Source organism: Hemicordylus capensis, chromosome 2 (assembly GCF_027244095.1).
Source record: "Hemicordylus capensis ecotype Gifberg chromosome 2, rHemCap1.1.pri, whole genome shotgun sequence".
NCBI classification, from domain to species: Eukaryota; Metazoa; Chordata; class Lepidosauria; order Squamata; family Cordylidae; genus Hemicordylus; species Hemicordylus capensis.
This window is the reverse complement of record NC_069658.1, coordinates 237134407-237162254: the sequence shown is the minus strand read 5'-3', so window position 1 is coordinate 237162254 and position 27848 is coordinate 237134407. Positions and strand designations below refer to the sequence as shown.

At 46.5% G+C, this 27848-nt stretch overlaps 2 protein-coding genes across 2 annotated transcripts in view; both read right to left on the bottom strand.

Annotated features, from left to right (window-relative positions):
- Positions 1–10173: 10173 nt before the first annotated feature.
- Positions 10174–12900, bottom strand: LOC128348187 (zinc finger protein 676-like). Its single transcript, XM_053303899.1, has one exon. It carries the CDS (start codon positions 12898–12900, stop codon positions 12010–12012), a length of 891 nt encoding a protein of 296 aa, XP_053159874.1. The 3' UTR covers positions 10174–12009.
- A 37-nt stretch (positions 12901–12937) lies between these two features.
- LOC128343873 (zinc finger protein 850-like) overlaps positions 12938–27848 on the bottom strand; it is a 38930-nt gene continuing 24019 nt past the window's right edge. The window contains exons 8-12 of the mRNA XM_053293308.1: positions 26521–26926; positions 25660–25786; positions 24495–24577; positions 23476–23602; positions 12938–14649 (exon numbers count right to left, since the gene is read on the bottom strand). Of these exons, the coding sequence (XP_053149283.1) occupies positions 12938–14649; positions 23476–23602; positions 24495–24577; positions 25660–25786; positions 26521–26926 (2455 nt within the window). The remainder of the gene's footprint in view (positions 14650–23475; positions 23603–24494; positions 24578–25659; positions 25787–26520; positions 26927–27848) is intronic.

The window sequence follows — 27848 nt, the reverse complement described above, 5'->3', positions numbered from 1 at the left end:
GAACTGGACCGGTCCGGCACTGAGGGGGGGTCTACCTTTAAGGGCGGGGGGGTAGAACTTACCCCTCCCGCCGCTCTTCCCCCTCCAGTGCTGCATTTTAAATCAAAGTTTTGGGGGCGGCAGCGTACCTCCCTGCTGCCCCTGTCCCCGTTGTTGCCCGGAAGTTGCAGTAATATGAGCACGCATGTGTGTGTCGTGGCGCGCGGCCTACGTCACACACAGCGTGCCGGACCGCGCCGCGTGGTTCCGTGCACACCACTAGCGGCAGGGAGGGCTAGAAGAATAAGCGAGCCCTGCCAAGCCTCGGCACCTTCTTGAAGGGCACACACAGAGTGTGGGGAAGCGTCATCCTCCTCAGCACTTTGGCTATAGAACTCTGTGAGGAAGGTGCTGGGAAGGACGACACTCTGTGTGTGCCTTTCAAGATGGTGCCGGAGGAGGCAGAACTGCTCCACATCGTCCTAGTCCTATCCTGCCTTATGAAGCCTCTGAGCATCACTGCAGGCGTTTTCAGACATGGGTTGCCAGATGTGGTCGTTGGACTTCAACTTCCACCATCCCCAGAGAATTCTAGTCATTGTAGTTTGATAACCATGATCTGTGGTTTCTAAGCCAAGGAATCCCTGTGTCCCTTCAGGGGGCTTGTGTGGTGGTTGTGCCTGTAAGAATTTAGCAAGCTGCCTGTCCTGTCTGCAAAAGGCCTTGTCAAGACCTCCCTGCCTAATGGTGGGAGTTTATTTATTTATTTATTGGAAGATTTAATATACCGCCCAATCCACAGACTCAGGGCGCTGTACAAAGCAAGATCAGCACCCAAGATTTAAAAATTAAAATTAAAGGCAAACACCTGGCGGAAAAGATATGTTTTCAATAAGGATTTAAAGGCTGAAAGGGAGGAGGCAGACCAAATCTGTGGGGGAAGAGAGTTCCACAGTAAAGGGGCAGCAACAGAGAAAGCCTGTCCACAGGCCCTAGTTAATTACCTCAGTGATTTTTTAAAAAATGAAATAGGTGTGATTGAAGTGACCCAGTCCATGGAGTTCAGTGGGGCCTTCTTACTGCAGGAGTCAAGTGCAGTTTTCCTGTCAGCATGTTAACAGTGGGGGGATGGGCAGCAAGGACAGCTGAGGTTATTGATTGATTGATTGATTGATTGATTGTTAAATTTATATACCACCTTTCATTAAAGCAATCCCAAGGTAGTTTACAGCAAAAAAAATTAACACCAGATGGTAAAAAAGAAACAATTAAAATATTAAATGAGGGAAAACATATTAAACAAATCTGATTTAAAAATTTAAAACAAAAGCATAAAAGCAATAAAGACTATAAATAGCAGCAGCAGAGAATCAAATAAATGCCTGGGCAAAAAGCCAAGATTTTACACTTTTTCTAAAAGCTGTGATGGAGACCAAGGAGCGAATAGCCACTGGGAGAGCATTCCAGAGTCTGGGGGAGTCTGAGTTAGGGATGTGTATGAATCGGTTCAGCGGTCCTTTTCTGGACCGCTGGGCCGGTTCGGAGGTCTGGAGTTTTGGCTGGTTTGGCAGGGACAGTTACCTTTAAGGAGCATGGAGGGTGCTCATCCCTCCCACCGTTGCTGTCTCCCAAGCCGCTGGTGTGGGGCAGCAGTGTATCTCCTTGCTGCCCTGGTCTGCATTGCACGCACATCAGCCACTTCCATTCTGACCAGGATAACAAGGAGATATGCTGCCGCCCCCTCACCAACAGTTTGGGATACAGTGCTGCGGGGGGTGGGGGTGAGCATCCTTCCTGCTCCTTAAAAGGTAACCCTCCCCCACTGCTGAACCGACCATCTGCCGGTTTGTGCACATCTCTAATCTGTCTGCCTGACAGATAGGAGAGTATGCGGCGGGGTGGGTGGGAGAAAAGTAAGAAAAGGATGCAACAATCCTGGGCATACTTACTCAGAAGTAAGCCCCTGTGGAAGAACAGGGGCTTATTCTGTTCCTCCTAATCTTTTTACCGCTGTCACCAAGTGGACTTTTGGTATGGCTGGGCCCACTACAACAGCCCTTCACTCTAATGAACGGCCTCCCCTCCCCTGAAGAGTTAGCCGGAAGTGAACCCTGTCCTGACTGACAGGCAGTGTGACCTCTAGGGATCAGCCACTCAGCACACAATGTGCAGGACCTAGAGGGCCCTGCAGCAAGAAGAGAAGGATTTATTTGTTCTCAGTTGGAGCGAGGCTGTGCATGCACCAGGACGTTGGGCAGGCAAATGGCTGCAACAAGGAGGACTGCACTCCTGGGAAGTTAGGATTGCAGGGGCTTGAAGTCTCTACCATGGATTTGGTGTGTTCAGAAAGGAAGCCAGGGCTTTGGCTTTGGGGAAAGGCTTAGCCTAGGGAACAGTTAGGTTAGTTAGCCTGCGTTAGACTTCTTATGTTCCTTTTGTGTGCTTTGCAAATCCTTACAAATGTTTTATTGTGTTTTATCTGTAATATAACAAGCTAAGGAATGCTGAACCTGTGCCCACTTATCCATCCAGGGCATTGCAAAAGTCTCTGTAACCTTTAGAGGTGCTTTTAAAGATTCTTATATCCCTGTTCCTTGCAACTGGGGTGCTTTTTGAAGTATTCTTGCAACTACTGAGTGTTTCTTTTAAATGCAACTAAAAGCTGAGAGAGCCTCGAACTGAAGCAGTCTGTAGTATTTTGAATAAAGTTTATTCTTTTTTGTTCTTTGCAATTTTGGATAAGCCTCTTGAGTGAATTTTTAACTCAGGAAAGGGGGCTGGAAAGAGGGCTTGCTTTGGTGCAACACATGTCACAATTTTAATTGCTCAGCAACTCAACCAAGTTTTCTCACCACAGGGAAGCTGCATGTGGAGGGTTTTTGTATTTTTCCAATAGTAGAGAGAAAGAGAGTCTCCCTGGACATTCACCCAAATCCAGTGGGGGGGGGGCGGTTAAGCTCTGTAATTAGGGTGTGGTGGCAGCAATTAAGCTACTGGGGAAACAGTTTAAGTTTAAAGGAACAGCCTTTGTGGGTGAAAGCACATGAGGATTCAGCATTTTTTCTTCCCCTCACATGGGCTTCCTTTGAGACAAAGGCTGGGTTAAATCCACTACATCACATTTTATCAAAAATTACAGAAAACTATAAACAAACCTCAGTAGAGTAGAAAGGCTTATAGGTGTGAGGTGGGAACAAATCAACATGCTTCTAATTTGTTTAATAAGAACATTTACTTTCAAAAAATTGGTTCAATTAAAACATTTCTTCTACAGAAAAAATACAAAAATAAAACAATTACTTACAGAGCGGGTCAGGGAAAATAAAAAGCTAGAGACATATAATCACTACCTGGCTCTACACAGGTCCCTACTTAGGGTCTTCTTGTACTTATGTTCTTGCTGGGCAGACTCTTTATTCTGAGTATGGCACAGGTCTGGGGTTCAATCCAGCCTGGCTCTTCCTTTTCTTCCAGTGATTTCAGCTAGAAGGCTTCTCTTCTTCTTGCTGACTGCTCACTCTGCAGACTTCCAAACTCTCTTGCTTCTGCTGCCCACACTCTCTCTCAGGAGGACTTTCCCCCAGGACTCTGACTTCCCTCTCTAAACACTCCCAATATATACAGTTTCTCTGGCCCATCAGTTCCTCAGCCCAGCCAATCAGAACCACTAAAAAATCCCCTCCATTTTTAAAAATCTCTTCCCGCCCCAAATCAACTGTCAAAGTGCTAAACCAAAAGTGAAACCAGAATGAACTTTTGACCCCACAGACACCAGCCAACATTTAATACATATTCACAATTGACAAGTGGTCTGTGCCTTATTCCTTCACAGCCCCCATACTTCTTATCCCCCACTTTGCTCTCATTACCCACCTGGCTTTCTCCAATTGTCCATTTCCACCCTTCCCTGAGAGTTCACCTTCCCTCACTAAAGGAATTGGTCTTGCACCTGCAGTAAAATCCCATGGCTCTCTCCCCCAGCTGATGACACTGGCAAAGCATATCAGCATTCTGACCATTTCTCCAAATAGTCATGCTCTGCATAACAGCCAGCATTTGCTTCCCATAGACTGTAATGGGGCAGGAAATCTTAACTTTTGAACCGCTACTTTTGAAACTTCACCAAACCAAAAATAATACTCCTCCTAAACAAGCCTATCAGAGTATAGCTGTCATTTTCTTCCAAGTTTGTGCTACACTGTTCTAAATATTGGAGGGAAAGGTGTCAGTTGTCAGCACTTTTTAACCTGCAGTGACTTTTTAAAAAAAACCAGATCTCCTTAAAATTTGATACATTGGTAGACTTCATTAAGAAGAGCACAGAGGTCAAGTTTCAAGTTATTAGCACAACAGTTATATTTAGAAGCAATACAATTTTGAGGCTTATAATGGTGGAACCTTTTTTGCTACCCACCTTAACTAAAGGGGCAAAACCATGCCCCGTTAATTGCTGTGAACTTGATGTTTTGGGGGTTTTGATTTTTATATGTATCAGCCAGCCAGTTGGCATTACTTATACAAAATGAGTAATGGGTACAGGGGTTTCATACAAAACCCCTGCTAACTGGGCAAAGAGGCAGCTTTTACCATGGTGATTTTCTTTATTTAGCAGGGGGAGAGTAACTGGCCCTATCCACCCCCAGCACAGTACTTCTAGTGACTGTTGCTGGTGTCTATCTTATGTTTCTTTTTAGAATGTGAGCCCTTTGGGGACAGGGTTCCATCGTATTTGTTTGTTATTTCTCTATGTAAACCGCCCTGAGCCATTTTTGGAAGGGCGATATAGAAATCGAATTAATAATAATAATAATTATTATTATTATTATTATTATTATTATTATTATTTATTAAAATGGATAAATGTAAGTATGTTCGCAGCAGATTGAATGATTGATTGATTAAGTGCCGTCAAGTCGGTGTCAACTCTTAGTGAACACATAGATTCTCTCCAGGATGATCTGTCTTCAACTTGGCCTTTAAGATCTCTCGGTGGTTCGTTCATTGCTGTTATAATAGAGTCCATTCACCTTGCTGCTATTCGTCCTCTTCTTCTTTTTCCTTCCACTTTCCCCAGCATTATGGATTTCTCAAGGGAGCTGGATCTTCGCAATATGTTCCTCAAATTGGTGTGCCTGGGGGATTGTGGGAGGATTAGGTGTAGACAAATCCAGACCAGTTAAAATTTACCAAGCCTGAGCCTCTTCATGAGCTCACTGCATGATCCTGGGTCACTTAATATTGCTCAGTCCAGCCTACTTCACAGGACTGAGAAGATAAAATAGAGGGTGGAAACCTTCTGCTCTGACAACAAATGCAAGGGACACATGGTGAAGATTTCCTCTGTGCTATGATGCAGGCATGCAGCAGAGCTGTAGGGGGGGAGCAGGACCATATTCGCACATTATGCTCAGCCTGTGTACAGTGTACACTCATGAAGACCTGTACATACATACAGTTATTCACACACTTTCCTCAATACAGGCCAGGTACGACTGATGTTGCTATCTCTTCTTTGAAAATCCTCTGGATTAGTCAATGCCTCTGAAACATTGATTCACAGTGCTGTGATTCTTGCTATAGTGTCATTCTGTTTGATGCCTACATGTCAAATTGCAAGTAGAAATAGAGGTGTATTTCTTTTAGGTCTACTATTGGCATTGTAGGGAAAATGAAGCAAAACCAAGTAATGAATACTATAAGCTTGTCCTACAGATAAAAATAACTATCTCGATATATTTATCTTACACAGCAGTCTCTGGTACCTCATACAGTTTCCCTATGATTGGCTCCACCCTAAATATCTTAGGGAGGACCCTGAACCTCTCTTACATGAGGGAGAGGTCTCGTGGTAGGGAGCATGAATTGTCCCCTTTGCTAAGCAAGGTCCACCCTGGTTTGCATTTGAATGGGAGACTATATATGTGAGCACTATAAGATATTCCCTTTAGGGGATGGGGATGCTCTTGGAAGATAGTCCCAGGTTCTCCTCCCTGGCACCTCCAGAGAGGGCTGAGAGAGACTCCTGCCTGCTGTAATCCTGGAAACGTCACTGCCAGATTCTGTAGTCAAGACAGCTAGATGAGCCAGTGGTCTGATGTGGTATACGGCAGCTTCCTGTGTTCCTATGAGAGGAGAGATATAGAGATTTAAGCAGCAGTTTCATGTGACTCAATTAGCAGTCCCTTGTTCAGTGCTACCTGCAATAGCAAGACTGGGATGTACAAGAAGGATTACCTTCCATTTTACATGTAACACTGGACAACGCTTCTGAATTGACTCTATGCATGTTCAATTTAATCACAGCTGTCCTGGGTTTCAGTGAGTGAGCGGATTTTCTAGGCTGGCAATCAAATATATGGTGCACGACATATTTCTTTGCACATATGTTTGCACTTATCTTATATTGCATATAATTCTTCCAACTGTAAAACAAAGTAGTAAAGCTAATAAATAGCTCTATGTAGTGCATTTTCCTGTGTGGCCGGACAAATGGCAATTTGTTTTTACCTACTGAGATTCAAGGTGACTCAACGGGGCACAGAGGCTAAGGTGTCGGAATATGAAGAGGCTCAGGCTTGGTAAATTTTAACTGGTCTGGATTTGTCTACACCTAATCTCCCCACAATCCCCCAGCCACACCAATTTGAGGAACATATTGCTGCGAACATACTTACATTTATCCATTTTGTATGAGTAGTGCTGGCTGGCAGGCTGGCTGACACACAGACAAATCAAAAATTAAAAAAAACACATCAAGTTTACAGCAATGAAACAGTATTTCCCCTTTAAGGTCAGTAGCAAAAAATGATTCTGCCATTATTAACCTCAAAATTTTATTGCTTCTAAATATAACTGTTGAGCTAATAACCTGAAACTTGATGTCTGTGCTCTACTTAATGAAGTCTACAAATGGGCTAATTTTTGAGGAGATCTGATGGGGGAAAAAATGCCACAGCAAGTTAAAAAGTGCTGAAAACTGACACTTTGGCCCTTTCCCTCCAATATTTAGAACAGTGTAGAACAAACTTGGAAGAAAACGACGGATGTACTCTGATAGGCTTGTCTAGGAGGAGTACGGTATTATTTTGGGTTTGGTGAAGTTTCAAGTAGCGGGTCAAAAGTAAAGATTATCCTGCCCCATTACAGTCTATGGGAAGCAAGTGCTGGCTGTTATGAGGAGTATGACAGCTTTGAAAAATGAAGTCAGAATGCTGATATGTTTTGCCAGTGTCTTCAGCCGGGAAAGATGGGTCTCTGACAACTCCCTGCAGCACACCTCAACACGGCCAACTCACTACAGATGCTGATGACACCCAAATCTATTTCTCTATGTCAGCATTATCGGGAGAGGGAATAACCTCCCTAAAAGCCTGCCTGGAGGCGGTAATGGGCTGGATGAGGGATAACAAACAGACTGAATCCAGATAAGACGGAGGTATTCATTGTTCAGGGTCGGAACTTGAGAGACGATTTTGATCTGCCTGTTCTGGATAGGGTCACACTTCCCCAGAAGGAACAGGTATGCAGTCTAGGGGTGCTTCTGGATCCAAGTCTCTCCTTGGTGTCCCAGGTTGAGGCAGTGGCCAGAAGTGCCTTCTATCAACTTCGATTGATACACCAGCTGCGTCTGTTTCTTGAGATAGACGACCTCAAAACAGTGGTACATCTGATGGTAACCTCCAGACTGGATTACTGCAATGTGCTCTATGTGGGGCTGCCCTTGTACGTAGTCCGGAAACTACAGTTGGTCCAGAATGCAGCAGCCAGGCTGGTCTCTGGGTCATCTAGGAGAGACCATATTACTCCCATATTGAAGGAGTTACACTGGCTGCCGATATGTTTCCGGGCAAAATGCAAGGTGTTGGTTATAACCTATAAAGCCCTAAACAGCTTGGGTCCTGGGTATTTACAAGAACGTCTTCTTTGTTATGAACCCCACCGCCCATTGAGATCATCAGAAGAGGTCCGTCTGCATTTGTCACCGGCTCGTCTGGTGGCTACTCAGGGACGGGCCTTCTCCGTTGGTACCCCAAGGCTTTGGTATGCGCTCCCTAGTCAAATAAGAGCTTCCCCATCACTGACAACTTTAAAAAAGTCTTTAAAGACACATCTGCTTACCCAGGCTTTTAACTGATATTGTTTGATTGTTTTAGTGTTGTTTTTAGAATATTGTTTTAAAATTTTAAACTGTGTTTTAAATTCCTTGCTTTTAAATTTTCTGTTTTTGTTTTTAATGAATGTATTACCCTTTTTATTTGTTGTGAACCACCCTGAGACCTTGGGTTAGGGCGGTATTAAAATGTACTAAATAAATAAATAAATAAATAAAATAAACTCTCTATCTTGCTTTTTCTCCCCCATCCTTTGACCTGCAGCTATAAGCGTGTTCAGTTTTTATTTGCCTTCAATAAAGAGTTAAGTTTTAGAACAGTATTTTAATGCGCTCCTAGTTCATCTTGTTGTTCTAGCCGGCCGGCCAGGCAGCCACCATTTTCTCTTTCCACACCTGTGGCTATCTGGGAGCTGCTCATGAACTCTCTCGAGAACTGCCATGCATGGGATCAGCCATGGGTAAATCTTAAGAGAAATAAATATATAGATGATTCCTTCAGCTATTGTATAGATCCGTGTCTTACTTTTCTATTTCTTTATGAGTCACAAGTTCAGGTGCCCGGGGTGTTCCAAAAGAATGCTGTCACAATGCTTCTGAAAACCCCTTTCTCTAGGCTGCCATTAGAGTTCTTCTAGCTTCAGCTTCTGCCCATACTCGCATCCTGAACTGTGTGTTACCCACTTCACCTCACTTCAGCTGCAACTTTAGACTAAGACAAGCCTGAATGAACTTTAAAGACTCAAGAAAGGAGAGAAAATACACCTTACACATGCTCAACATGTGAGAAGAGCTTCCATCAGAAAACATATCTCGTGTCACGAGTGACAGGTGGAAGCCATGGGTTAAAACAATACTAATGTGGAACAGGTTTTCTTTACCTTTTGACATTGCGAGGTTCCCTTTAGGGATGTGCATGAAACGTGATTCAGCGTCCAAATCACAGCACATCCTTTTAAAATGGAGAGTGTACACAGCCCCTTTAAAGTGGAGGAGAGCAGGGCCATACCTGCTCCTCTGCTGCTCACCGCCACTTCCACAATGGCGGCACTCTCCCCAGCTACCAGAATGGTTGCTAGCCATGCAAATGGACGCCATGCATGCCTGCAGGTCACGTGCATGCCGGTGTCATCCAGGGGCAGGTGGGAGAGAGCGCCACAGCTACACACTGAGAGCTGGGCAAGCAGCGGAGGAGCAGGTATGAACCTGCTCTCCTCCATGTTAAAGTGGCTGCATAAGCCCTCCATTTTAAAGGGATATGCTGGAACACTCTGACAAGAATACTTAATCGGATCAAAGTTGTTACCTAAGATTTTTAACCACACTTCTCCATAAAGAAAAGAAAATAATAAAGGAAGAGGTTGGTTCAATTTACACTCCTCATCACATCACAGCATTTGGAGCACAATAACAATACTGGCATTGGGGGGCTCCCCTGGGGAGATTTGCCTCCCCCATGGATTGGACAGGTCTGCAACTGTGGTCCTTCTTCTCTCCCTCTCACTGGCAAGGGGGATGGCAGGGCTGCTTGGAGGCCTTAGCGGACATGAAATGTAGCCTCACATGGCTGCAAACGATCATACAGAGCCAACTGTTACCTCCTTCCTGGCCATACTACATCCTCAAACTCTTCAGTCCTTGCCTTTGTGTGCCAGTTCAGCAGCTGCCAACTCAGAGCTCTGCACAGGAGTCTCCTCTTCTTAGAGCCTCAAACTTCAAGCCCCAGGGCGAGATCCCTTTAGCTCAGGCCTGCTGTTTTTGGACTACAACTCCCATAATCCCCAACCACAGTAGCCAAGGGCCAGGGATTATGGGAGTTGCAGGCCAAAATCTGCAGGAGGGCCAAGTTGAGCAGGCCTGCTTTAGCTCCTGCTCTTCGGCTCCAGCCCCTAGCAAGGCAGGAGGCTTATGGACCCAGAGAAGAGATGGAACAAGGCACACAATTAGCAATGGCCCAGCTAAAACCTGAACTTTCCTCTTCCCTTCCCACTCTCAGTCTGCAGTCTGAACCTGGTCCTTGGGTTTTTCAGGCATGTGCCATGAACAAGAGACAGCAGTTTAAAAAAAACAAACCAAAAACCAAACCCAAGCATTTGCCTATATTAAACAAAAAGGTTACTTGGAAATAAGCAAATATGTATGAAGATAAGCATACATTTCTAAATACATTCCTTTCAGCAAGATGCAACATTTAATTTAAAAAAAAAAAAAAAACCACCACTAAAACTTTAGTTTTTCCCTTCAAAATACAGTGACAGGTAGGTATGTTATAGAATAAAAATTACACATATTTATAACATCAATTCCCCCTGCATTGTTCAATTAAATAACTAGTTTTGAACATAAAAAATAGAATCAGCTGTCTTCTATGAACACTCACTTTCATCAAGAGTAAATGTAACAGAGAGAATCGTTAAAGCGTCCACCATTGTGCATTATCATACATGTATTCATTATCCCATTCAGGGAAAGCTTGTGTAATTTCTTGTAGGTGAAGGTTGAGCCAGCTGATACTGATTTTATTAACAAATCCCTCCCCACCATTCCCAGTCACACAGACAAATCAACAATTTAAACATGAGAGATCTCGTTTCACCTTTCTTTTTGAAGACATCCAAGAGCATCTTTTCATCCCAAGTTTTCTACAAAGGTTAATTTACCCTTGGTGGCTCCATTTTTTTATTATAGACCAAATTTCTAGACTGTTGCAACTTACATTGTTGTCCATTTTATCATATGACATGTAAACAATGCATAGTAATGAGAAGTATTGATTGTGATATGCATACAGCAGGAGTATAGGTGTGTGTATAGCTATTTCCTTCGTTCCTTCCTTGATTTCAAATTATTATTCAAAAGACTATTTGTATGAAGTTCCCCAAAGAGCATTTTACTAACCTACTGTATACAGCTGAGTAATTTCCCTTCCTCTTTATGATTGTTCGGTTGTAAGTGTGTTCAGGTAAAGAGAAGAGGGATATATCTCATTTATATACTATCCAGATGATCAGGTATATGTTGCCCTCCCATATTTTTCAATACAGTAGTTGTGTTGTTGAGGCCACCCTCAAAAGGGTTCCGGGCCCCTGACACGAGGCTCTCCGCCCCTGCCATGAGGCTGCCGCCATGAGGTGCCCCTGCCGCTGCTGCCGCCACCGCCATAAGGCCAAACTGCCGACCTTTAAAATAGTTCTAGCCACCATGTGCACAGCCAGGGATGGGGGTTGAGCTGAGCATACACACCCCCAAATGATGGGGGCAGATGCAGCGGGAGTGACAGCTGAGCCTGACTATCTGGCCCAGCGGCCCTTGAGAACTGCGAGGCACTCCAGCACGCCTACACAGTTTGAATCGCGCATCGACACTTTATGGAAATCTATGGACATTTTCTAACAGTCCTACATCTTAAAAAACAACTTTTTTGGCCAAACTATTGGATTATAGAGGATATCTTCATCATTTGGACAGGCCTTGAAAGCAACTTAGTCCATTTTGAGTCCTTCCATAATAACAACATCAACCCCACCATAAAAAAATCAATTTACATACGGATAAGATACATTTTTTGATGTTGAAATCATTAAGATCAATGGCAGCCGTAGAACGGGTGTATAAAGAAAGACAACTGATGCAAGTCCCCTGTTTAAATATGAGTTTACATCCTAAGCCTAAAGGTCAATTAACCATATTCTCAAATGCTAGCTTTACGTACAAATTGTAATAGGCTTCCGTCCTTCAAAAAGCAGTCCCAAATTCTGGAGAGACAATTACCGAATAGAGCGATTAAGCAGGCCTATTATAAACCTAAGACGACTCGAAGACACACTATTAATAGCAAATAATATTTTCCCCTGACATTTAAAGAACTGAAGCTTTTACTACTCGGGGGCCGCCAGCATGTTTCTCTTTCCACACTCCAATCATTTATATGGTTTCTCTCCTGTGTGGTTTCTTTGGTGCTCAGTAAGATTTTCCTTCCGCATGAAGCTCTTTCCACACTCCAAGCATATATACGGTTTCTCTCCTGCGTGCGTTCTTTTATGTCTAGTAAGATTTCCCTTCTCCCTGAAGCTATTTCCACACTCCAAACATTTATATGGTTTCTCTCCTGTGTGTGTTCTTTGATGCCTTTTAAGCACTCCCTTTTGGCTGAAGGTCTTTCCACACTCCAAGCATTGATATAGTTTCTCTCCTGCGTGCGTTCTTTTATGTCTAGTAAGACTTCCACTCCAGCTGAAGCTTTTTCCACACTCCAAGCATTTATATGGTTTCTCTCCTGCATGCGTTCTTTTATGTCCAGTAAGATTTTGATTCAGGCTGAAGCTTTTTCCACACTCCAAACATTTATATGGTTTCTCTCCTGTGTGCGTTCTTTGATGCTCAGTTAGCTTTCCATTCTCACTGAAGCTCTTTCCACACTCCAGGCATTTATATGGTTTCTTTCCTGTGTGGTTTCTTTGGTGTACTGTAAGATTTCCCTTCTGCCTGAAGCTCTTTCCACACTCCAAGCAGTTATATGGTTTCTCTCCTGTGTGCATTCTTTGATGCACAGTAAGTGTTCCATTCTTGCTGAAGCTCTTTCCACACTCCAAGCATTTATATGGTTTCTCTTCTGTGTGCGTTCTTTGATGCCTAGTAAGAACTCCCTTATCGCTGAAGTTCTTTCCACACTCCAGGAATGTATATGGTTCCTCTCCTGTGTGGATTATTTGATGCCTAGTAAGCATTTCCTTCTGCCTGAAGCTCTTTCCACACTCCAAGCATTTATATGGTTTATCTCCTGTGTGGGTTATTTGATGCCTAGTAAGCATTTCCTTCTGCCTGAAGCTCCTTCCACACACCAAGAAGTTATATGGTTTCTCTCCTGTGCGGGGTCCTTTGATGCCAAGTAAGCATTACCTTCTGCCTGAAGATATTTCCACACTCCAAGCATGTATATGCTTTCTTTCCTGTGTGGTTTCTTTGATGTACAATAAGATTTACCTTCCTCCTGAAGCTCTTTCCACACTCCAAGCATTTATATGGTTTCTCTCCTGTGTGGGCTCTTGGATGCACACAAAGCTTTCCATTCTCACTGAAGCTCTTTCCACACTCCAAGCTTTTATATGGTTTCTCTCCTGTGTGCTTTCTTTGGTGCTCAGTAAGATTTTCCTTCTGCCTGAAGCTCTTTCCACACTCCAAGCATTTATATGGTTTCTCTCCTGTGTGCGTTCTTTTATGTCTAGTAAGATTTCCCTTCTCCCTGAAGCTCTTTCCACACTCCAAGCATTTATATGGTTTCTCTCCTGTGTGCGTTCTTTGATGCCTTTTAAGCACTCCCTTTTGGCTGAAGGTCTTTCCACACTCCAAGCATTTATATGGTTTCTCTCCTGTGTGGGCTCTTGGATGCACACAAAGCTTTCCATTCTCACTGAAGCTCTTTCCACACTCCAAGCTTTTATATGGTTTCTCTCCTGTGTGCTTTCTTTGGTGCTCAGTAAGATTTTCCTTCTGCCTGAAGCTCTTTCCACACTCCAAGCATTTATATGGTTTCTCTCCTGTGTGCGTTCTTTTATGTCTAGTAAGATTTCCCTTCTCCCTGAAGCTCTTTCCACACTCCAAGCATTTATATGGTTTCTCTCCTGTGTGCGTTCTTTGATGCCTTTTAAGCACTCCCTTTTGGCTGAAGGTCTTTCCACACTCCAAGCATTTATATGGTTTCTCTCCTGTGTGGGCTCTTGGATGCACACAAAGCTTTCCATTCTCACTGAAGCTCTTTCCACACTCCAAGCTTTTATATGGTTTCTCTCCTGTGTGCTTTCTTTGGTGCTCAGTAAGATTTTCCTTCTGCCTGAAGCTCTTTCCACACTCCAAGCATTTATATGGTTTCTCTCCTGTGTGCGTTCTTTTATGTCTAGTAAGACTTCCATTCCAGCTGAAGCTCTTTCCACACTCCAAGCATTTATATGGTTTCTCTCCTGTGTGCGTTCTTTGGTGCACATTAAGTGTTCCATTCTTGCTGAAGCTCTTTCCACACTCCAAGCATTTATATGGTTTCTCTTCTGTATGCGTTCTTTTATGTCTAGTAAGCACTCCCTTATCGCTGAAGCTCTTTCCACACTCCAGGCATGTATATGGTTCCTCTCCTGTGTGGGTTATTTGATGCATAGTAAGCATTTCCTTCTGCCTGAAGCTCTTTCCACACTCCAAGCATTTATATGGTTTATCTCCTGTGTGGGTTATTTGATGCCTAGTAAGCATTCCCTTATCGCTGAAGCTTTTTCCACACACCAAGCATTTATATGATCTCTTTTCCGTGTGCAATTTCCCCTGACGTTTAAGGTCCGGTTTAGAACTGAAGCTTTTACTACTCGGGGGCTGCAGGCTTCTTTCTCTTTCTTTCTGCATTGTTTTTTGCATTCCATTTTTATGGACATCGCCATCCTGAGAAGCAGATGCTCCAATCTTGTCCTCCCATTTTGCTTCAGTTCCCTTTCTCTCTTCTTTCCTCATTTTCCATCTGGCACCTCCCCAATATCCTCTGCTAGGTTTTTCCTCCTTCTTCTTCCCCCAACAGTCACCTGCAGGGATGAAGTGAAAATTGGTCAAAGGAATCGTCAAGAGAGCTTATGATGATAAATGCTGGAAACACAAACAAGAGGTTGGCAACCTTTTCCATATTTGGTGGCTATGCGATTACACTAAAAGCTAGTGGGCTCAGATTCAGAGAAGACTGGAAACTATACTGCAAACAGAACTAGCCTAGCCCCCTGCTCCACCCCACTCCCACCCCACCCCCACCCCACTTTTGGAAAACGAGCCTACATGCAAAATTGAATCAAGGAGTGTATCAAATTAGTTGGCCATATGCTTGCTGCTGCCAGGATCTGCTGTGTGACATGCCTGAAGTTAAGAGCTGTTCCTAATGTTAACAAATAGAAAGAGAAATTATTGCTCTGTAGTCCCTCTTTGTTTGGAGCTGGTGCCTGGATCCTGGATCGGGCAGCCTCCTGGCACCACCATGGAGCCAAAAACATGGATCTGAAACACAGGTACTCAATATTTTTACATCAGTTTCCCCAGCATGATCACATATCACATCCATGTTCACATATGACACTGTCAAGAACCATTTCTATGCAGATTCTGTCAACTCCACCATCAAATCGCAGCTCACATAGGTGATCAGTGAGGAAGCCCAGCCTCCTCCTCCACCTCCTGTTGCTGCCGCTCCATCCTCTTTGGAGGAGTTATGCATTTTGTGTTCTCAAAAGTGACAGAAACATTGATGGGCTCACAGAGCATCTGTGCACTAGCATGTGTTTGTTCCCTTTGGCTCCCGCCACAGGCCCCTCATCGCAGAGGCCTGCCCACCCTCCATCCTGCTGCTCCCAACATGTTGCTTCCTCCACTCTGGCATCCATGTGTGATTCAGCCCCTTGCTCCTGCTCCAGCTGCCTCCCACTTTCCCTCCCTCCTACTTTTTCTGTTCTCCAAACTCCCCAAATGCTCTATTTTTCCCTTTATTTTCTAACTTTCTCTCTGTCTCTCATTCCCAGGGCAATGTTTTAGTTTTGTTTGGGGGCTTCACTGATGCACCCTGCAATCCCCTTGAGGGATGTCTGCACCACTTCCTCTCCGGAGAAAAAGAGAAAAAGAGAGAGAGAGAGCGAGAGAGAGCATTCTCTTTATTTAATGCTTCCACCACTGGTGTTGCTCCGCCTTCTCTCTCTATTTGAGGACTACGCGCCCCAGTATCCTCTGCAGCAGCAGTGGAGGGGCTCAGCCAATCGGAGGTGGCCCTGGCAGTGACAGGGTGTCGGGAAAAGGAAGGGTTGGGCCAGCAGCTGAGCGGACTCGGCGGCTGCAGTCAGTGCGGTGTGGGGTTGCCAGAGAAAGGAACATTGGTCTTACCTGTGAAGGGTTCTTTTTCCCTGTAACTGGAGCGCATCAGTATGGGATAAATCACTGAGCATGCTCAAAACAGGCCAGAAATTCTTTAACGGTAGTTCCTCTTGCCAGAGGGCGCTATCCCCAATTCTGAGACTGACACGAAGAGTAGAGTAGCAAGTTGAGGCTATATGAAAAATAGCAACTCAAACAATACATGGTCAAGAATAGATTCTTGGATGAACATAAAGGAATTAGGTCAGAAGAAGGCAGAAGGAGACAGAATAGGTAAGTAACTGCAACCTTGGAATCTCCCTCACTCAAAAAAAGACCTAATCCTTCAAACTATGTACATCAAACTCCTAGAAGGACACAACATCCGGGAGGGCCTGATGAGCTCCAGTTACAGGGAAAAAGAACCCTTCACAGGGAAGACTAATGTTCCTTTTCCCCTTGTACTGGAGCTCATCAGTTTGGGACATGCCCAAGCAGTAACCCCAAAGATTGGCGGGGGGTAAGGATGTTAGACCACCTGTTGCAAGACCCGACGGCCGAAGGTCGCCTGGGAGGAGCAAAGGAAGGAGTCATATAGTGCCGAATAACGGAGTGACAGCGCTCTAAGTTGCCTCCTGCAAATGTCAGCCGGGGGCCCTGGGTAGAAGAGGCAGTGGATGCTGCGGCACTGAGTGGAGTGAGCCATAACGCTCTAATCCAAGCTGCCATTGAGGATTTTGATGCCTTCCATCCCCGACTTGGAGGAGAAAAGGATACAAGGGGGCAACAGACTTCCTGATGTCCTAAATACGTTGGACGTAGAAGCAAAGTATACGTTGAACATCCTGCTTGTGCCAGAGCATTGGATGAGGGGTACTGAGGCAGAGAGATGGTGAATCGACATCTTGGGGAAGATGGGAGCCAGTATTGACCTTGGGAAGGGAGGTCGGGTCTAATTGCATAACCGCCTCATCCGGTAGGGAAATGCACAGTTCCTTGCGAACCGATAATGCTCCCAACTCGGAAACGCTCCAGGCAGACGTGATAGCCACCAGGGACAGAGTTCTATAGTAAAGAATCCTCATCGGTTGGAAGTACGTAGCTCGAATGGAGGTGAAGTCAGCGCATTCAGCACCTTATTTAGGTTCCACGACGGAAAATGAGGTAACAGTGTAGGGGCCAGGTTAGAGGCTCCCTTAAGGAAGCATGATATAAGAGGATGTAAGGACTGAGTCCCCGGGTCCAAGATGTCAAGGACCGAAACCAAGCCAAGATCTGTCTTTTCAGGGAGGAGGGCTTCAGATATAGATCCAAGCTCGACTGGAGGAAATCTAGGACCTCAGGGACACCCGCCGAGAAGGGATTGAGGTTCTTCCTGCGGGTCCACCTGGAGAATGCCGCCCAAGCGGCTTGGGTTGAGTAGCTGGGCTACGAGAGGCTAGGATGGTGACTAGGACCTGTTGTGAATAGCCGATAGTACTTAGCATGCTGCGCTCCACCTCCACATGCAAGTTTGAGCCAGCTGGGGTCCAGGTTCACAATGGGTCATTGAGTGAGAAGGTCCGAGAAAAGTGGAAGACGCCATGGAGTGGAGGTCGACAAGTTGATCAGGTCCGCGAACCACGCCCTCCTTGCCCTGCCCAGACATCAGGTCACCTCAAGAAAACACCTGCGGAAATAACATCCATTCCTATGGGTTGACCGATTGACAGCTTAGGCAGTCCGCCTGTACGTTGCCCGCTCCACGTAGGTGTCCTGCTGTAATAAAGAGGTGGTGTTTTTTGGCCCAGGAGAAGAGAAGTTCAGACTCTACCATCAGACCCCTGGATCACGTACCTCCCTGGTGGTGATATGGGCTTTCGTGGTGGTATTTTCTGTCCTGACGAGGACATGTTTGCCTCGAATTGAGGACTGAAAATGCAGGAGGGCTAGCCTGGCCGCCATGAGTTACAGGAGGTTGATATTCCACTTCTTTTCGGAAGAGGACCAGAGACCCCAAGCTGGATGATCCCCGCAAATCCCCCCCCCCATCCCGAGAGGCTGGCGTCTTAAGAAATAGAATCCTCTGAGAATCCAAAAAGAGATGACCTTGGTCTAGAGCTGGAGAGAGCCACCATAGGAGGAACCTCTAGTCCTGGTCTGTAAGTGGTCCAGGTACATGGGACACCGCCATGATCGCCTCTTGGTAGGGAAGAAGCAGCCACTGAAGGGGCCAAGAGTGCCCCCTGGCCCAAGGGGTACATACCATGGCGCTGACTATTAGGGCCAGAGCCTGGGCCACGAACATCAGGTCCGCCAAATAGGCCCGGAGCAGGGAGGAATAGTGGAGGTCATCTTGGCTTTCCTTTCTAGAGGAAGGGTCACCATTGCAGGAATGGAGTGAAAAACCACTCCCAGGTGGTCATACCCGTATAAGGAGTGCCGATAGTGTGAGCTTAGATCTTGAATCAACCCTTATGCCATAAGGCTCTTCGCCACACTACCCGGTAGGCCAAGCTCAAAAGCCTGCTGTACACCAAGGATTCTCAACGTTGGGTTCCCAGATGTTATTGGACCAACTCCCATAATTCCCAGCACTAATGGCCTTTGGTTGGGGATGATGGGACTTGGTCCAATAACATCTGAGGACCTAATGTTGGGAATCCCTGCTGTACACAATCAAGACTGGAGTCGGCTGTTAAGGCCGCAGCCTCGGCCTGTTTAGTCCATAGGAAGGACGCTCTCGCAAAAACTGAGTTAGCTGTAGTTGCTCTGATCAAGTCAATGAGGCCTCATGGGCCTTCTTCAGCAGTAGGTCACACTTTCTGTCCTCGTAACCGGGCCTCAGTTGCTCTTGACTCTCGATATTCAGGAGAGTCTCAGACACCACTGGGCAACGCACGGATCCACCCTGGGGGTGGCCAACAGTGAGGTTACCTCAGGTGATAGTGTAGTGTTTCCTAGGATAGGTCTGCAGGAAGCAGGGGCTTGCCATTCAGCCAGCATCACCTGTTTAAACAAGAAGGGCAGACATCCTGATCTAAATAGGAGGAGGTGCCACCTCTGCAAGAAGAACTTCATTAATTGCCCGCTTAGCTTTGGACGAAAGAATATCAGTTTTAGAGGCAGTGAAAAGTCGTGCTGAAATAGATGCCACAGGAGTGGTCTCCTGCTCCGGAGTTCGTCCATTTCCTAATCCGAATCCTTATGCAATGGCACGTAGCCTCAGGTTCTGATTCAGAAAAACTGGCTGGGTGGAAGGGACGGATGGAAGGGGGATGTCCTTGGTTGCGAAGGGAAACTCCCTGGGTTTTTAATATACGGGTTTCCCCTAGTCAGGGATTCACACCAGCAACCTCCCGCTCCCTAGGCAAGCTACCTCCCTGCTGCGTCACCATTAGGTGGTTTAGGAAGGGTAGGAATAGGCCGAGTAGGTTAAACAGGTATTTACATGCATTTATTTATCAAATTTATATACCACCCAAACTTACGTCTCTGAGTGGTTAACAGTTAGATAAAACAATTAAAAGATATAAAAATTAAAACCTACAAAATTAAAACCTAGAAAAAACCCTCCTAGGACGGTCAGCACTGGCCCAGATGGGGCACCAGATGGTTGTAGGGGAGCCGGAGGAGGCAACACAACTGGTTGGGGAATAAAAGCAAGCACTCCCTAGCAAAGCAGTCTTTCAGCCACATTGCCACCTCAGGTGGGGAAAGGGGGGGGGAGGCAGCCCGCTGCTGGGGAAGAGCCATTACCTGAATCCACCACCCCCCTCCGCCCGGGGGAATTAACAGAGCCGGCTGAGTAGCCCTGTCCGGAACGGCTTGGCCCAGATCCTCAAGGCCCTCGGGCTCGCCGCCCCTCGCGAGTAGGTCTGGTTGGTGTCGGGGGGGGGGTCGGGGGGGGCAGATGGGCCGCTGGTTGTTCTCCAACCCCAATGACCAGGGAGTACTCACAGACACCACAGACTCACCCACCGGGTGCTGGTCGTCCTGTCACCTCTTGGCTGCGTGCTCCATCCTGCGAGGCTTGGCTCTCCTGCATAGGGTTTGCATCAGAAGCCGTTCGCCAAGCCGCACAGATCAGGAAAGCATTTTTGCCTTCTTAGGCTGCTTCTGTTCCCGTCCTTCCCATGTTGGCTCCCTTGGGATGCCTAACTGCCTCTTGTCTTGCAAGGCGAAGGGAGGGGAATTGGGACAAGCACTGCCGCCAAAGCGGGAAAGGCACTGGCAGTCCCCGGATGGAGAAGCAGAGGTGGATGGAGTGGGCTGCAGAGTTTCAGCAGCCTGGGCGGGAGCGATCGAACCCTCCGAGAGGGAGCCTGCCAACAACTCTTGGCGTGGGCGACCTCCATCTGGAGAGAGAAACCCGACCAACACCTTAAATGCTTGCAAAGACCACGCTGCAGCGTCCAGCCAGCTGTTGTTATTTGGAAGCACACTGTCAAAGCCAATGAGCCGAACTGCAAATAAAAAACAGATTTGGAAGTTTGTAAGGCACAAAAAAAAAAAAAAAACCTATAAGCCGAAAGCCTTCCCGCCCATGCACACTAGGCAAAGGAGCAGAAAGGAAGGAATAAAAGAAGCAATTTTAGGCCAATAGGCAAATTCCCAGCAGAGCCCAACTCTCAGCGTGCAGGCCTCGAGCAGACAAGACCGGAACTGGGAAGACCGGAACTCTCTTCCTCTGGAGAGAGGAACTACCGTTAAACAATTTTCGGCCTGTCTCGAGCATGCTCAGTGATTGATCCCATATTGATGAGTTCCAGTACAAGGGGAGAAGCGGTGGGGAGGGGGGGAGTTGGGGAAGTCCCACTTTGCACAGGTGGGTCTTCCATGCTTGGAACCAGGAGCCGCGAGGGAAAGGGGCAACAGAGCCCCTAAAACTCCCTCTGAAATAATTTCTCAGTGCTCGGCCTTCAAGAAAATAGAAGCCATCAGCAACACACTGGAAGCTCATTGTTGATCCTTCTGTACTGCTTGATAATCCAGACAAACAACATGGTTCAAACCCCTAACTTAAAGGTTCAAAGTGCTTGTATGAATTGTTGCACAGCTCTTTGTAATGACAACTTCTGCCCAACAGAGAATGTGTTTCCTTCTGCATTGCTCAAAAGAAACAAAACTCTCCTTTATCCCCAGACTGGTGCAAAGCACCAAGAACTCTGTTTGTGACCTCCGTTTCCTTTTCTTGCCTGTTGTTCTGTATAGGTAGAATCTGATCCACACAAAGGTGGCCAAGACAGAGGCTCCCCACGCACAGCATTGCAGATTGCAAGATTGCCTCTGACTGGTTAAGCACTGTGTGGGTGCGGATTGCCACGTACATCCTTAGGCTGTTCTAAATAGAAAGATGTTTATTTTAAATTTTTCAAGGTTGTTGGAGCAGATGAAAAGATATGGGTAGGTGGTCTAAGATCTGGAGTAAGATAAAGGTTGTTATGATGAATTTATTGCTGTGGCTAATATATTTTAAGAGGTCTTCCAATGTTTATACCCGTTTCCTATTTTAAGAGGGTTAATAGATTAGTGAACGAGTTTTTGTAGCAAAGGGGCCCTCCTAAATCTTCCCTGGGTAAATAATAATTGCTGATGAGAGAAGATGGGTTTCATTTCCCACATCTTCTAACTTAGCATTGGGCTTCTATTTTAGCTTCTGTCGTGCGATGAAATGGGGAGCAGGCTGTACTTTCGATTTGGCAACAACTTGAGAATTCTCATGAGGCACCATTCAAACCTTGGCAGGTATTCGTTTCAGTGTTTGTGGATGGAGATATATCTATATATACATACATATATAGGACATAGGCAGGGTTTTCATCCCTATATGTAGGCTAGGCCTCCGTTGTGGGGAAACCCAAGATTAAATCCTTTTGGGGAGTTGGTTGGGCTTCCCAAAGCCTTAATACATCAGCTTCTTACATCTGATTTTGTTTTTAAATCTTTGGATAGTTTGAGGTCTGGATCTGAATCATCACAGATGGTTAATCGGCACTTGGTTGCGCTTCGACATTTGCTAACCGAGATCTTCAGGCCAGATGAAATTGCTGCCTCGGAAACTCTCTCCTCATTATTAGATTTGGGACTCTTAAGGGTTGTGCCTAAACCAGTAACTTTTCTTTATCCAAAATTTAGAGAGCTGGATAAGACTGATATTCATTATTTACCAGAACTTTGGAACAGGGAGCTCCAGTGTTGACTCTTCTAAATCAATGTTGCGGACTCCTAAATGCTGACGATGCGATTTAGAGGATGGAATACTTGCACAAATGGTCTGGTCTTCTCCTGCCGTTGCATTGTTTTGCTTAGAAAATCAAAGCGCTCTCCTACGTAACCCAGTCCCAAGCTGTTTAGGGCTTTAGACGTAACCACCAGCACTTTGTTTTTTGCCCAGAAACCTATTGGTATTGTTTAACATCTTTTTATACCACCCAAAACATAAATCTCAGGGCGTTTAGGGGCAATTGTTTCTACTGCCCTGGTAAGCTCCCTATTCCAGGTCTCCATCAGGGCATCAGCAGAATCACCGACAGAAACAACCCCCAAACCCTCAAAGGTGTCTTGGAATCCTACAGGTCCTGCACCCCTTAAGAAGTGCATTGTGGCCATGAAAACAGCCTTAACCCTATGCTGGTCTGTCCATGACAATGGAGACAACCTAGAAGTCTCCACCCAGGGAACACCGCCCTGATCTGAGCAAAAGACCCAATTGAGGCTGTTACCAGCAGTTTGTGTTGGCCCCATGTCCAACTGGGATAAGCACGTAGTAGTCATGGCCGTTATGAACTCCTGAGCTGCACCAGAAAAGCCAGCCCCAAAGTGAACATTAAAGTCACCCAGCACCAAAAGCCTAGGTGCTAGGTGAATCCCCAATCTATCCCACCTCCCCAGGCCTAGATACACACACTCACTATGGTCCAATTGTCTCACAGGGATTCTGGCAAGGGAGATGTTATTCCTATGGATCACAGCCACTCCACCCCCGCTCCTTGGGAAGGCTGAGCTCCCCCTCCCTGCAGACGGTCAGCCTCCTGAGGAGAGGGGCTGCAGGTCAGGGGCAGAGCGTCTGCTTGGCCTGCAGGAGGCCCCAGCTTCCATCTCCATGCAGCACTGGGGAATTCTTCATCTGAAACTCTGGAGAGCTGGAGCCAGTCAGGGTCCTAGTGAATTAGATGGATCAAGGGTCTGAGCCCATATGAGGAAGTCTCAACTCTTCAGGGTCTGTCAGACAGAGATGCCTCAAGGAGGCTTCTTTTCTTTACATTCATTAATTGCATTTCTATTCCACCCGACACAACAACCCTATAAGGTATGTTAGGCTGAGAGGTTCTTGGTTCAGAGCCACCCAATGAGCTTCATCGCTGAGAGGCATACAGACCCAGATCTTCCAGCATCTAGTTGGACACCGACAAGCTCACCAGACTGGCTGTCAGGTAGATTGAACCAAATGGCTCAGTAATATTGCTGCCATGGTGTCCCCATCAGAGTGAACCAGTCCCATCACTCCAATGCCTTTTAAGGGAAAAAAGGAAGTGTCTTACTCAGAGAGGCCACATTCCAGCCATTCTCTTCCATGACTTCCCTGTGCAGAGTCTTTTGGCCGCAATCCAGCAGAGCCCATTCCTCCTCTGTGAAATTCACAGCCACGTCCTCAAAGGTCACCTGGCCCTGAAAGAGACGAAGAAGGAAACATTGCCTCCCTTGCTCATCACATCAGGATTCTTTTTCTTCACCAGTCAGAAGAGTTGTTCAAGTAAGGTGGTGTGAGAAGGAAAGGGGATGTCCAAAGAGTTTCCTTATTCCCCACTTTCCCAATAGCCAGGATTTGATGATGGGTTGTTGGATCGTGACCTTGTTGCTTGCCTCTCCCTCAAAGACCCCTTTCCCCTTTTGGAAGACTGCTTCTCTGCTTTTGTATGTTTCTGTTTTTTTCGCAATTGTCCTTAGCTATAGTTCCTATGAATTTTCTTTTGATTTTACTGCATCTCCTGTTTTGAGTTCTACCCTGCGTGGCTGAAACTGATCTGCAGATTGAATCAACAGATGTGGTGAGAGACCTTGTTATATTCTGTTCAATATCTGGGTTTTTAACCTTTTCCTATTATGTTTATAGAGTTTTGAGATTGCTATTATTTACTTCTGCTGAAATGTGAAAGATTTCCTATTCTGGAAAGTTGGGAATAACCAAACTCCTTCAATGTTCCCCTGCAGAGTCACTCATTATATTAATATCACTTTTCAACAAGCGGTTGACATAGCAAAAAAATAAGTAATAGGGAGGAAAACGGTGTCTTGCCTCAAAGTGGCTCCTTTTTAAATAAAACAAATAACAGCAGAAACTGCAACACAGAATGATGGGAGTTGTAGTCAACCAGCCCTTCCAGAGGCACCTCTTCGTCTAGTTAGCCAGATTCAAGCCACCTTGAGTGACCTTCACAGCCTCCCTCGCTGGCAGCTTTGTCAGAAGCCAAAGGAGAGCAAGCTTCTTCCAAGCCCAGAGGGCTGCCCAAGGAAGAGAGTGTCTCTGCCCATCCTCTTCCCCCAACCATCCCTCCCCTACCTGGTCTGGTCGTCCTGAAGTGCCTTCCACTCCACCCGAAGGAAGAGGTGGCTGAGAATGCAGAGGTAGAGTCATGCCAGCTCCTGCAAAGGAGAGAAAAGTGATGGGAAATTGTAAGAGAATAAGAGAGAGAGGGAGGGAGAGAGAGAATATAAAAAACCTTACAAAAACATTTACAAATAAATAAGAGAATTAAGGAACTGCTCCATGTTGACTTTGTGCAGAATTCAGCATGCAGATTTGGATGCATAATGTCGACAACTGTCATAAAACAAAACGTCTTTCAACTGTGGGAGAGGCTGGAGAAAAGGGTCATCCCACCCAAAAAAAGACTCAAGGGAGCATAAAAGCAGGACAAAGATTCCATCACACTGGGGAAAAGGCAGAGACTTGGGTCCCCATTTGGGGGAATGGGGCAGGGAAAGGCCTGAGCGGGTGGCATAGGACACATTCCAGCTCTAGTTGATTTCTCCAAAGTAAGAGTGGAGGATTCCAGCCGACTTCCAAACCTTCCCCTTGCAGGAAGGGCAGGTGAATATTGAAAATGACAAATAAATTGGAGACTGTGGCAGGTTCCTTCCCCTGCAGGCTGCAATAGCAATAGCAATAGCAATACCAATAGCATTTACATTTATATACCGCTCTATAGCTGGAAGCTCTCTAAGCGGTTTACAGTGATTTAGCATATTGCCCCCCAAGATTCTGGGTACTCATTTTACCAACCTTGGAAGGATGGAAAGCTGAGTCAACCTTGAGCCCCTGGTCAGGATCGAACTTGCAACCTTCTGGTTACAGGGCGGCAGTTTTACCACTGCGCCACCAGGGGCAGACCCAACTCCTTCAATATGGGGGTGGGCAGTCCTACAATGACTGGAGCAGCCTTGCCACTTGTAGGAACAAGTTGCCTTAGACTGAAAAAGACCATTGGTCCATCTGGCTCCGTATCGCCCACACTGATAGGCAGCAACCTTCCAAGGTTTCAGGCAGGAGTCCTTCCCCATCCTACTCATATGTAACTCCCAGAACAAAAGAATTAAAAAACCTTGTGAGAGGGACGGGAGGAGAACCTTCCTCACAAAGGAGAGCAGGGAAACATAAGCACAGAACACAAACATCAGGGATATCTGAGCGGGAACACAAAGCCGCCCACACCTCCCAACCTTACCCAGCAAGGTGGCACTTCTGCTCCCCTCCTGTGAGATCCCCTTGGACAACAGCCTCTGCCCAGCGTCCAGTGGAGCCTTCTCTGCCTCGTGGAAACTGGGGACAGCTTCCGACAACAGTCCTTGCGTCTGAAACAGACAGAAGAGGAGATCCCAGGCAGGGAACAGGAAGGGAGGGATTAGAAATGGAAGAGGGCAGGAAAGACCCACAGGAGGAAACTGCCTTAGAGAGAGTCCAACTCTTAGTCCATCTAGCTCCGTACCCTAACTGGCAGCACCTCTCCCAAGTTTCAGGCAGGAGTCTTTGCCAGAACTATCTTCCGCACACAAACAGATGCTCCTTCACTGAGCTATGTCCCCATCCCGCGCACCCACAACAGTCCCTAACCAAAGAATGGCATGGGGTGTGAGTGAGGGTCATCTCCTTGAGTCATTTCCTAGTGGCTTACTTGGGCAACTTCTAGTTACACTATGAAAGAGAACTGGTCTTGTAGTAGCAAGCATGAATTGTCAACTTTGCAAAGCTGGGTCACCCCAGTTAAGATTTGAATGGGAGACATGTGTGAGCACTATAAGATATTCCCCTTAGAGGACGAGACTGCTCTGGGAAGAACATCTGCATGCTTGCAGGCAGAAGGTTCCCAGTTCCATCCCTGGCATTTCCAAGATAGAGCTGAGAGAGACTCCTACCTGCAACTTTGGAGAAGCCACTGCCAGTCTGTGTAGACAATACTGAGCTAGATGGACCAAGGATCTGACTCCGTATATGGCAGCTTTCTATGCTCCTATGCTTAGTTGATCTTAGGATCTCCTGCCTCCTATTCTCAGCCCTTTGAAACTCCCAGGATGAAGAGCTCTCTCACCTGCAGATCTTCCTGCTTCCTGTCTTCACCCTGGCTCAAGAGGAAACCTTCTGCCAGGGACACCGCCTGGGAACTGGTCTCTGCTCCACATTCTCTCACCCAGCTCTCCATCTCCGGGGGCAGGACAGTCAGGAACTGCTCCAGGATCACCAGGTCCAGCATCTGAGCTTTCGTGTGTCTCTCTGGCTTCAGCCACTGACGGCAAAGGTGGTGGAGGTGGCTGCAAACCTCTCGGGGGCCCCTCAGTCTCCTGGTTGCAGAACTGCCTGAAGCGCTGGCACTGTGCATCTGAGCTGCTGGTGTCCTCTTCCTGGATCTTCTGCCCCGTCCTTTCCCAGAATTCTCCAGTGCTCCCAGCCTGGATGGCCTCAGGGCCTTTTCCTGCTTTATAGCCAGCCATGTCTTCCTATTCCATCTTTAATCTGCTCCAAAGCAGCCTCCAACAGAGTCCCTTCCAAGGGATGGAGGTCTGTGACCTCCTTGGAAATTCCACCTTGTGGAACTTCTCCCTGGAGAAAAAGGACACAAATTCTAGGAATTTTGTTTGTTTGTTCATATCCAGCTATGTAAATCGCTTTGGGAGCTTTTGTTGAAAAGCAGTATATAAATATTCATCGTATTCTAATCAGGGAAAATAGAAAGAGATTGTGGGAAAGGTGGTTGGAGATGTCATTCCTTGAGGGTCACACAACTCCCTTTCCCCTTAATCCTCCCCTTGGTTTTCCATTGAGCCCCCTCCTATCACCACTGTATCTGCTTCACCTTTCTTCTTCTGCAACTCTGCCCTCTACTTTATCCCTCCCTTTCAGGAGTTTTCTGCATGCAGGAAGCCCCACCTTCAAGCCTTAGCTTCAACCAGAAAAAAAAATCCCTGCCTGCCAACCTGGAGAGCTGCTGCCAGTCAGGGCAGACAATACTGAGCGAGCTGGACCAATGGTCTGACTCAGCAGGCAGCTTCAGAGATGCTCTTTCACTGCCCTGTTCTCCGGAGTGCAAATCAGAAGGATTGAATCGGAACTGAAATGGAATTAAAGAGATCCGAGGGAGATCTTGGCTTTGCTGAGCAGATCGAGGAAACTCGTTTGTCTGAGAAACCTGAGATGATTCAACAGCACAGAGCATCTTTCTATAGGGTGAAAGGGGCAGGGGGAGAGCTAGTGCTCCCCTCAACCTAGCCCCACACCCCCAGGAGCAGCTGCCTTACCTGCCGCCCCGTCCTTGTTCTCTCCCGCCCTGCCTCCACCCACCCGCTTCTCTGCACACCTGGCGTTTCCCCCTCCTTCCCCCCCCCCCACCCCTCTCTCTTCATGCACGAGCGCCTCCCCAGA

Excerpts from the sequence above, each read along its gene's own strand:
- LOC128348187 (XM_053303899.1), bottom strand. The coding sequence starts at position 12,900 with ATGCTTACTAGGCATCAAATAACCCACACAGGAGATAAACCATATAAA.